General features: G+C 35.0%; 1 protein-coding gene across 1 annotated transcript in view; it reads right to left on the reverse strand.

Moving 5' to 3' along the window:
• RNGTT (RNA guanylyltransferase and 5'-phosphatase) overlaps positions 1–12,491 on the reverse strand; it is a 281,137-nt gene that overhangs the window by 174,747 nt on the left and 93,899 nt on the right. The window contains exons 10-11 of the mRNA XM_044757216.2: positions 8,665–8,736; positions 5,886–6,050 (exon numbers count right to left, since the gene is read on the reverse strand). Of these exons, the coding sequence (XP_044613151.1) occupies positions 5,886–6,050; positions 8,665–8,736 (237 nt within the window). The remainder of the gene's footprint in view (positions 1–5,885; positions 6,051–8,664; positions 8,737–12,491) is intronic.

The following is a 12,491-nucleotide window of genomic DNA, read 5'->3' on the forward strand; positions in this document are numbered from 1 at the left end:
ATAACACCAAAGATACGATCCACGAAAGAAATAACTGATAATCTAGACTTCATTAAAATTAAAAACTTCTGCCCTGTGAAAGACAATGTCAACAGAATGAGAAAACAAGCCACAGACTGGGAGAAAATATTTGCAAAAGACACATGTGAAAAGGACTATTATCCAAAATATAAAAAGACTCTTCAAACTCAATGATATCACAGGTCAACCTGGTGGCATAGTGGTTAGGTTTGCATGCTCTGCTTTGGCAGCCCGAGGTTCAGAGGTTCGGATCCCAGGCGTGGACCTACACACTGCTCATCAAGCGGTGCTATGGCAGCATCCCACATACAACATGGAGGAAGCGTGCCACAGATGCTAGCTCAGGGACAATCTTCCTCAAGCAAAAAGAGGAAGATTGGCAACAGATGCTAGTTCACGGCCAATCTTTCTCACAAAAAATAATTAAAAACTAAAATTAAAATTTAAAAAACTCAACAATATCAAAATAAATATCTCGATTAAAAAATACACCAAAGATCCTAACAGACACCTCACCAAAAGATGGAAAATAAGAATATAAAAAGACACTCCACATAAATGTCATTAGGGAATTGCACATTTTTTAAAAAATAAGATAACACTATACACCTATGAGACTGGCCAAAATCCAGAACAATGACAACACCAAATGCTGACAAGGTTGTGAAACAACAGGTACTCTCACTCATTGCTGGTGGGAATACAAAATGGTACAGTCACTTTGGAAGACAGTTTGGCGGTTTCTTACAAAACTAAACAAACTCTTACCATCTGATCCAGCAATCACACTCCTTGGTATTTACCCAAAGAAGCTGAAAACTTAGGTCCACACAAACCTACACATGGATGTTTACAGCAGCTTTATTCATAACTGCCAAAACTTGGAAGCAATCACGATGTCCCTCAGTAGGTGACTGGATAAGCAAACTATGGTACATCTATATGATGGAATATTATCCAGTGCAAAAAAGAAGCTATCAAGTCATGAAAAGACATGGAGAACTTAAATACATATTACTAAGTACAAGAGGCCAATCTGAAAAGGCTACATAGTGCAATTCCAACTATATGACACTCTGGAAAAGGCAAAACTTGAAAGACAGTAGAAAGATCAGTGGTTGCCTGGGGAGAGGGGGAGAAGGAGGGATGAAGAGGCACAGCACAGAGGGCAGTGAAAAACTCTGTACCATATTATAATGATGCATATACGTCATTATACATTTGTCAAAACCCACAGGATGCACAACATCAAGAGTGAATCCTCATGTAAACTATGGACTTTGGGTGATTATGATGTGTCAATGTAGGTTCATCCTTGGCAACAAATGTACCATTCTAGTCAGTGGTGTTGATAACGTGGGAGGCTATGCAGGTGTGGTGGCAGGGGGTACATGGGAAGTCTCTGGACCTTCCTTTCAATTTTGTTGCGAACCTAAAACTGCTCTAAAAAAATCAAGTCTTTAAAAAATAATAATAACATACTAAAACTAAGTAGGGCTCATCCCAGGAACACAAGCAAGTTCCAGCGTTAGAATATATTTTCACATAACTCTGAGATAAACAGATCTAAACAGGAAAAAATAATAGTATTATATCTATAGTAAATAAAAAGCCATTTGACAACATTGAACACTTACTCTTGATTAAAAGTAAAATGACTCAGTAAAACAGAACCAGACAGACATTTGGTTAAGCTGATAAAATAGATTTCAGACTCAAAGACAACATATTATACTTTGAAGAAACACGAGAAGCATTAGCACTCAACTCAGGAACAAGACAAGGATCCCTATAACTATTATTACAACTTAAAATTGTACTTGTATGTAATTGAATTAGACAAGAAAAATTAATGTATGAAAAACTGGAAAAGTAAAACTATGCCTATTTACACGTAATATGACTGAATACCTAGAAAATCCAAGAAAATCAACTGAAAAATTATTACAAAAAATATACAAAGAATAACAAAATGCAGCAAGAGTAGGAGAAAGTTAGTAAACCAAAATCAACAGTTTAAGTTTAAAAACTCATTTTGTATAAAAGGCATCTGCTTAAGTCCTACAGCTAACATCATACGTAATAGTTAAAAACAAATTTTTCCTGCTCAAAGATGAGGAACAAAAGGGTTGTTCACTCTCACTACTTCTATTCAACACTAAATGAAAGCCTCTAGCCAATGTAATAAGGCAAGAGAAGGAAATGAAAAGCATCCAGGTTAGGAAAAAAAAAGTAAAAGTGCCCTTTGTTTGCAGATGACATGACTGCCTAAGTAAAAAAATGTGACGGAATCTACAAAAAGCTATTGGAATAATAAATAGTTTAGCAAGACTGTAAGATAAAAGATCAATATACAAAAATCAACATATTCCTGGGGCTGGCCCCATGGCAGAGTGGCTAAGTTCACATGCTCCACTGTGGCAGCCCAGGGTTTTGCCGGTTCAGATCCTGGGCACGGACATGGCACCACTTATCAGGCCACACTGAGGCGGTGTTCCACATGCCACAACTAGAAGCACCCACAACTAAAAAATACATAACCATGTACTGGGGGGATTTGGGAAGAAAAAGGAAAAATAAAATCTTTTTAAAAAAATCAATATATTCCTATATTGCTAACAAGTAGAAATTTGAAATTTTTAAAATACTATTTACAATAGTATCAAAAAGTATGAAATAGGGGCTGGACAAGTGAGGCAGCAGTTAAGTTCACACATTCCACTTTGGCGTCCCCAGGTTCACCAGTTCAGATGCCAGGTGTGGACATGGCACCGCTTGGCAAGCCATGCTGTGGCAGGCGTCCCACATGTAAAGTAGAGGAAGATGGGCATGGATGTTAGTTCAGGGCCAGTCTTCCTCAGCAAAAAGAGGAAGATTGGCAGCAGATGTTAGTTCAGGGCTGATCTTACTCAAAAAAAAAAAAAGTATGAAATAAATCTGAAAAAAGTCAGATGAGTAAAACCTGATACTTAAACCACAAAAATCTCTAAGAGAAAATAAAACAGAAGAAGAGATATACTAGGTTGATGAACTAGAAAACTCAACATTGTTAAGATGTCGATTCTCCACCTAAATTGACCTATATATTCGCCACAACTCCAATCCAAATCCCAGCAGGCTTTCTTGTAGAAATTGACAGCCGGTTCTAAATTCACATGAAAATGCAAAGGCCTAGAAGAGCCAAAAAATTTCAAAAAAGACGTGCAAGTTGGAAGATTAACTCTATCTGATTTCAAGATTTATTATAAACGAAAGTAATCAAGACAGTGTAGAACCAGCATAAGGATAGACAAACAGATCAAGGGAACAGAACAGAAAGTCTAGCTACAGACCAACACATATATGACAACTTATTTTTCATAAAGGTGCAAAAGAAATTCAATGAAAAAAGGAGAGTTTCTTCAGTAATTGGTACAGAAAACAAATGGATATCCAAAGCAAAACAAACAAAAACCTATCAACAGGCTAAAAACAACTCAAATGTCTATGACTATGGAATAGTCGAATTATGGTACACTGATAAGATGGAAATCTGTGCATCCGTAAAAAGAGAAGGAAGACGATTCCTATGTACCAATACTGGGGCCAGGGGATTCAGATATATTGTTAAGTAAAAAGAAAGCAAGGTACAGACAGTGTGTTAAGAATCACCTCTTGGGTAAGGGTGGTAAGAATATAAATAAATATATTTGCTTGTATACGCATAAAGAAATTGTGATGGATACACTAAATGCTAAGAGCAACGGTTACTCTTCTGAGAAGATGATAAACGGACAGGGAACTTTCAGAGAAACTATTTGTTGCACAACTTAAAATTTTGTTAATTCTTTTTTAATTGGACTTCAAACTGGAAATGCAAATAAAATTGTAATTTGAGAAACTGCTACTTATTATCATTATTTTGGAAGCAGTCTTCTAACTATGTATATTAAGTTAAAAACTGAACAACTCATTATCCCTTCACGGTGTTTGACGGATCAAATTAGAAGCAATGAAGACGCTGCTAATAGAGCTACATTAATAAAGTTCTAAAATCAAAGTTATCATGAAGAGTTTATAGATATACAGAAATGAAATTCTATTATTTTCTACAAAAAGCATGCATTTTTCATAGTTGCAAATTTTGTTTAAAACCACATAAAAACTAGCCTCCTCATAAAAATGATACATACTTCCCTGACACATGTGTTATCATTCATAATATCACTATTTCACCATTCCCATTAGCAAAGATAAAAATAAAAGAACCTCTAGAGCAATAAGCTGTCGCCTGCAGCTACTATCCTATAACTGGTGTTACTACAGTCTTAGTCTTTAAGACCAACTCTGCTGTGTGCTACAACCAAAAACACGTTGGTAAGAGAAATTGAGAACAAAAAATAACAGTAAGAACTGAAAAGGGACCTATATTTAAAATTCTAAATATTAGAACTGTTTAAAAAAAAAGAATATCCTATAATTTTAAAAAGGTTAAAAAGGGGTAATATAAACTAAGCATAAACAAAAAGAAGTAAGAGCATCATGTTTTTCTAGTGAAAAACTACATGAAAAGTTGTTCAACATAACTGCTTCAGTTATCATAGTCATCCACTGGCAAGGATTTCTAAGCAGTACTGATTTTGACTAACGAAACTATACTAAGACACATTTTCTTAAATGCTGAATTTTGAATTATGACAGCACAAGCTGTCAAGTTAGTTTTTAAAAAGACGAATGCAAACAAACAATTTGGCTTCTGCCCAACTTTTACACTGTATTTTTAATTTAGAAAATAATTCTATAAGAGTACATAGTTCCAATTAGCAGATTTCCACCAAAAATGTGGCCCACGTTAAGTGTCAACGTTATCCTTACCCTACCAATTGGGCAGGGCACAGAAGGGAGAGGCTCTTGCAGGCACTCCTATAACATCCCTGCTGCCAAAAGACACAAAAGGCAAGCAGTGAACTGTGGGAAATGATGGCAGCAGAAGTCAACCAACAAGCCCATGTCAAGTCGTCATTATGCAAAATATTAATGAAAGTAGAATGCTAATTTTGTATCTGTTGAGAAAAAAAAGACAGGTATTCAACAGTGCTGGGATTATTGCTAATATTATATCCAAGGGCTACTAGCAAACTGAGTGGACACGAGCATAAGCAGGTAAAATACAGCAAAAATGTCCATCATCTAACATGTGAGATTACACCAGAAAGGAGTCTAAATCATATAATTGCACAGGTTGCTATATTTCCTATATTATCCTATCATAAGCGCCCCTCCTCCAAAAAATAACGATTCCATGCTGCATCTTTACTGTCAAATACTATGCAGCAGTTAAAAATAATGTGGCATATTTCTACGCAGTGACGTGGAACTATTTCCAAGCCATATTGTTATATGAAAAAAGAACTGCCCAGAATGTTTAATATGATGCATTTTAAGTGTCAAAACAACAAAAATAAATAATAAAAGAAAACCTGCCATATGCATGTATACACACATGTAAATTAATGTAAACGAATTTTTTTAATAAGACTATGTACCAAACACTGTTGACCTTCAGAAAGCCTAACAGGTGATTTTTGCACTATATAATTCTCTGCCATTTACAGTACAGCTTTTTGAAAAAGATAATATGGACCAACAGCCATGAATCAAAAACTATTATGAAAAACAAGTAAGCAACCTAGTTTGTTTCCACCACTAAGAATCTTACTAAAGAGAAGACGACTTGGGAATTGTACATGTTTGTCCAGAATAGTACTATATTCAATTCAAGTAATTTTTAGAAAAATCAAGACAACTTGGCAGGATAATGTCACTCATATTCCTCTCACAAGCTGAGTTATGATACAGTGTGAGTACTAATTAGAAAACTTTACCTTTCTGGAAGTGTTGATGTCAAAAAATGGCTTATTTCTGACACTAAATGGTTCCTGTGTTTTGTCAATGAGTCCAGTCTTCATTTTTTCATGTCGAGGATTTATTATTTCTCGTTCTATACACTGCAGACGAACATTAAAATCGCAATCTCCAACTGGCTGTGCCTGAATTAAATGAGACAATTATTTAAATTTTAACACTAAAAACTATTTTATTAGCATAATTATCAAAGCTGTCACACCGTACATAGCAGTCTATGTAAATAGCATTCTTTGGAATTGCCCAGTGCACAGCCTGTGTCACTTTCTCTGTCTGCAATTCCACGCTTCAATGACTCAACTAGATCCAGGGAAAGATGGAATATTCTCACCAAGCTAGTATCTCTCATATATTTCTGTATCTCTCATATACCTTTGTTGTTACACTTATGATACTATTATAATTATTTCTTTACATTTATATTCTCATCCATAATACCAGTGGTCTGCAACTTTCCTTTGATTTTTGTATCCAAACTAAACACATATCCTAACAAATGTATATTATATAAAGACATTATATATAATTTTTTTTTTAACTTTTTTTTTTTTTTCCTTTTTCTCCCCAAAGCCCCCCGTACATAGTTGTATATTCTTCCTTGTGGGTCCTTCTAGTTGTGGCATGTGGGACGCTGCCTCAGCGTGGTTTGATGAGCAGTGCCATGTCCGCGCCCAGGATTCGAACCAACGAAACACTGGGCCGCCTGCAGCAGAGCGCGCAAACTTAACCACTCGGCCACGGGGCCAGCCCCTATATATAATTTTTAATAAATTGCATGCATGTACAACTGTATATGTTATAAAAGAGACAAAAATTGAATAAATAAATAGATAAAAGATAAACAGAAGTTCTCCTATTTTCTTCTCAATTTAATCAGAATCTCCACAAGTAAGAGAGAAGAACTGGACTTTTTAAACACTACCCAGGTGATTACATCCCAAGAATGAGAAGAGAGCTAGAGAAACTCTGACACATGTGCACAAGGAAAAATATATAAAACTGTTCAATGCAACAGTCACATAACAGCAAATGACAGAAACTCAAACGTCCATCAAAAGAAAAAAGATAAATTCTGTATACTTATACAATCTAATACTCAATAGTAACTAAAATGAATGAACTAAACCTACACATATTAATACAGATAAACCTCAACAAAATAACGTGGAGCAAATGTTGGGTACCACAGTAGAGTACAATGATATTTATACAGCACCAGAAACCTTGCAAACAAAGACCACATATATTTTATGGACACACACATTGGTAGTAAAGGTATTAAAAACATTCATGGGAATAATAAACACCAAATTCAGGATAGAAGTTGCTTCTGGGTAAGAGGGTCAGAATAGGATGAGAGAGGTATGCACAAGAAACTTCTACTGAATCTGTAATGATTCATTTCTTATTAAAAAGAAAATGGAGTGAAAATGACAAAATGTTAAGCTTCAACAAATCTGGCAGTTAGTACATGAGTATTCCTTATACTATCTTCCTATAGTTTTGTGCTTTTGAAATTTTTCATATTTCTTTCTAAAGAATTAGAAGGCCACTGTCTATGACCAAGTTCCCAGGCTAAGAAGTGAACCCACACTGAGAGCTCAATATCAAGAGGCAAAGGAGACAGCGCTGCCCCATTCACAAAGAAACAAGACCACACCCCACCCTTTAGGACTCCTTGTGAGCCAATGAACATTATTCCACAATCTGTGAGAAGAGTAATTCTGGAAAGCATTACTTTCAAGGAATACAGTAGTCACAAACAGAATAAAACTTGATGGCTCCTGACCTTAAGTTTCTTAAATTTGAAACTGTTTGAAATATAAATATTCAACCAAAAACTGAGACATGTATACTGAAAATTTTCATGAAAAAATGCCTTAAGTAATCTGATCAATGCAATCCTGAATCTTAATACTGAAATTTAAACTATCTACCCCAAAAAAGAACTTTTTAAGTAAGTTTTGTTATAAATCTTCAAAAACTTAAAACTCAAACAACACTTTTAATTCCAGAATTCTTAACTGCTTTCAGTTTGGTTTGAACACTAAATGATTATGCAATTTGAATAATATATGTCTAGAGGAATGACTATACTTTTTCAGAGATGTACACTACTCAAAGACTTCCCCGCATCTGCAGAAGCCGTCTTGTACTGTCTAAACAGTACAGACACTCATACTGTAATTAAACATGAACAGGCAAACAGATTCTTGACTAGTCTAAAACTGTAGGAAATGGCTGGAGAATATAATTCCTATTTTTTGGTATTTATTTACAAAAGAGAATCTTTTATATTTTGTTTTTAACTTTCCTGCTTGTACTCATGAATAACATATTTTTGCCTTTTTGTTAAACACTGCACACTCATATTCAGTTTCTCTCTTTTTTTAAGTGACAGTAATAAAATTTGAGGACTCTTTTTTTTTAATCGAGTACAGGGTAACTAAAACCAAGAAGTTTCCATTTTACAAAATGCTGTCTTATTCATCACAAACTGTTTATCTTTACTCACTTGAAGTACCTAAAGAATCTAAAGACAAATGTGCAAAATATTAGGCAAGGAGAGACAGAAAAGGAGATGTAAAAGTATTAACAAGAAAATATCAAATGAGTAACTTCCAAGAGTCACAATTTTTCTTTCCTACTATCTCTAAGGCAGTAACACTTTTTATTTGTTAAAAACATATCTGTTATCTCAGTGACAACTTTTATTTTATAATTATAAAAGATACTTACATTGAATTTAATTATGTCATATATCAAGTATCTAGGAACGGCCTGTCCATTTACTCTGTCAATAATCATTTCCTTGAAAAAGAAAAGAAAAGTTTCTTCATACTTGAACAGCAATTTCTTTAATTTGATTGAAACATAACATACACAGAGAAAGCATATAAATTATAACATACAACTTGATGAAATATCAAAGTGAATACATTTATACCAGATCAAATCAAGAGACTGGCAGCACCCCAAAAGTCGCCATCAAGAACTTATTCTGTATTGAAATAAAATCATTTGACAATATCTCCTTATTATATTTTTTATATTTGAATTACTATGCTACATTTTGTTTTATGCTTGAATTACTAAGCAACTGTTAGTAAAAAGAGACTACAAATTTTAAATTACAAATATCAGGGACACTTTAAAAAATAATTTTGTTAATTCATTATTGCTTCTAATTTTGTTATATGCCAATTCCTTTAATCATAAAATCTATAGGTATAAATGGTGCTCTTATTATAAATATAATCCCCATGGGACCTAGGTGGTCTTTCTTGCTTCCATGTCCCTCCACTATGATCAAAGTGAAGAGGACAGGAGAAAATGATACCACATGTCACAGCCATTAAGTGAAAAGAACTTAAATCTTGCACTTTGTGATGGAAAAGAGATAAAGGACACTAAAGAATGGTTATAGGTATATAATGCAGTATTTTATTTAAAAAATATTTTTTGTTTTTTTGGTGTGAGGAAGATAACATCTGTGCCAATCTTCCTATATTTTGTATATGGAATGCCACCACAGCATGGTCTGATGAGTCATGTCCACACCCAGGATCAAAACCCACAAACCCCAGGCCACCAAAGCAGAGCATGAGAACTTAACCACTACATCATGAGGCCAGCCCTAAAATTTTAATTTTTAATAACAGTTTTTTACTGAAAATTATTTTTCTTTCCTTACATTCTTCCCAGAAAACTAAGCAGTTGTTTCTTTTTTTAAAGATTGGCACCTGAGCTAACAACTGTTGCCAATCTTCTTTTTTTTTTCCCCCTCTGCTTTTTTTCCTCCAATCCCCCCAGTACGTAGTTGTATACTGTCAGGTGTGGGTTCTTCCAGTTGTGACACGTGGGATGCCACTTCAACGTGGCCTGATGAGCGGTGCCATGTCCGCGCCCAGGATCCAAACCAGCGAAACCATGGGCAGCCGAAGGCAGAACACGCGAACTTAACCACTAGGTCACTGGACCAGCCCCTAAGCAGTTTTTTGTTACCTAATTTCATGACAGAAAATCCACACACAACCTTCTAAAATTACAAAGAACACAATGATTTAAAACAAATATATTTTCTTGCTCTAAAAAACTATTATCAATTAATTTCTTTCTTGAATATCTATTCGTTAAGCTACAGATATTTATTTATGATTATCATCTTGAACCCAACAACATAAACCACTTTCGTTATTTTAAACTGTTTACTGAAATATTTTTATTAAAATACTTGTATCTGAGAATTTTACAAGACAACAAGGTGGTTCCAATAATAGGTTTCAATTAATTATTCTTTTCAAAAATATAAGGATGGAAATTAAGTTGACTTCCAGGTTTAGATAGCAGACATCACAAAATTCCCCTCCCAAATTATCTGATGAAATGAGCAAAAATACATCTTTCTTCAAACATTAAAAAAAGCACCAGGCTGGCCCCCCAGGGATTCTAACAAAGATCCAATGCCTGGGCTGAGTTCTCCCAATGATCCCTTCACCACAACGTTCCCTTCCCCACAGCTGCCACCACTGCCCTGGGCCACAGAAAAGTAGGTAAACATAAAATGCCTAAGCTTAAAACTTAGTTAAGAAAACTGGAACCCTTGTGCACTGTTGGTGGAACTGTAAAATGGTGCAACTACTATAGACAGTAGTATGGCAGTTCCCTCATAAAATTAAAAATAGAAATACCATATGATCCAGCAATCCCATTTCTGGGTACATATGCAAAAAAATTGAAAGCAGGGTCTTGAAGAGATATTTGCACAGCCATGTTTATAGCATCATTATTCCAATAGCTAAGAGATGGAACAATTCAAATGTCCATTGACATATGAATGGATAAATAAATGCAGTATATACAAAGAATAGGATATTCTTCAGCCTTGAGAAGGAAGGAAATCTATCACATGTTACAGCATGGATAAACTTTGATGGCATTATGCTAAGTGAAATAAGCCAGTCACAAAAAGACAAATACTATATGATTTCATTTATATGAGACATATAAAGTAGTTAAATTCACAGAAATAGAAAGTAGAGTGGTGGCTGGAACAGGCTGGTGGTAATGGGGGTTTAATGGGTACAGAGTTTCAGTTTTACATGAGAAAAATGTTCTGGAGATCTGTTGCACAAAAATTTACAGATAGTTGACACTACCAGACTGTATCCTTAAAAATGATTATGAGTAAATTTTATGTTTGGTGGGTTTTACCACAATTATAAATAAAAATAAAACCTAGTTAAGAAGTGAAACCAGATTTCCTCTTCTGATCAAATGGGAGGAGCAGGGACTAGATTTACCCTCCTGCCTGAAACAACCAAAGACGTAGACAAATGTATGAAGCAATGATTTTCAAGACACTGGACATCCAGCAACAAAGGACAGTAATCCCTAAGAGACAGTAAATAAATTATATGATTATAATTCTATGTAATTGTCCCAGCTGATTGCCCGAGGAGAATTTCCAGGTTTTGATGGAGGCAGGGGGAGCCCAGCACCTTGAGTTGAGAAAATAAAACAGGTAGTCTAGGGAGATCAATGACGCTAGAGGTCTCAGGGCAAAGTATCAGAGAGACAGTGCTGGAGCTGTCCAGAGATCTGCAGATAGACCCTGCATGAATATTCAGCGAGTATGCACATGAGGAAACTACTCAAGGCCAGGCAAAGAATCACCCAACAGTCTTAGGGCAAACCATACCTGGTGCTGACACAAGTTTGGGAATAATGCTTGTTCCCATCTGCCAGATTAGGAAATTTCATAATTCACAGGACACTGAGCACTCAGAAGGATCTTGCCTCAGTAGTGAAGAATAATTATACCCAGACTAAAGACTGCTCTAGTCTGCCTAACAAATCTTAAAAGCAAGATTCAAAAGGTACAAACTTGTTCCAAGTAAATTAACCGCATCCCAGAACAAAGCTGAAGAATATTTATAGGAATACAAAAATATCAAGCCCCCAACAAGGTAAAATTCGAAATGTCTGGAATCCAATCAAAAATCACCAGATACGCAGAGGCAAAAATATACAACCCATAAAGATGAGAAAAATCATTTGACATAGGCCCAAAACTGAGAGAGATGGTAAAGTTAGCAGGTAAGAACATTAAGATGGCTTATTATAACAGTATTCCATGTATTCAAAAAACAAAGGAGAGACACAGAAGACATTAAAAAAACTCAAAATGAATTTCCAGAGGTGAAAACTACAGTGTCTGAGGTGAGTGCTGAATAGCAATTTAGACAGAAGAAGAAAAGATTTGTGAACCTGAAGACACAAGAATAGAAACTATTTAAAATGAAAACAGAGAGAAAAAGGTTTTGTTTTCTTTTTTTAAAGAAACATTAGTAATAAATTCTCCAAAAGGACAAAAGGTAGAAATCATGGCAACAAATTTTCCACCTTGGATGAAAATTGTAAACCCACAGATAAAAGACGCTCTACAAACCCTAAGCATAAGAAACCTGCAGAAAACTGCACCAAGACACATCAACTTTATATCCCTCAAGAACATGTGAGAAATTGCTCCATTGTCTTCTGGTATCAAATATTGCTTGGAGAAA

This window comes from Equus asinus, chromosome 24 (assembly GCF_041296235.1).
Source record: "Equus asinus isolate D_3611 breed Donkey chromosome 24, EquAss-T2T_v2, whole genome shotgun sequence".
Classification (NCBI taxonomy): Eukaryota; Metazoa; Chordata; class Mammalia; order Perissodactyla; family Equidae; genus Equus; species Equus asinus.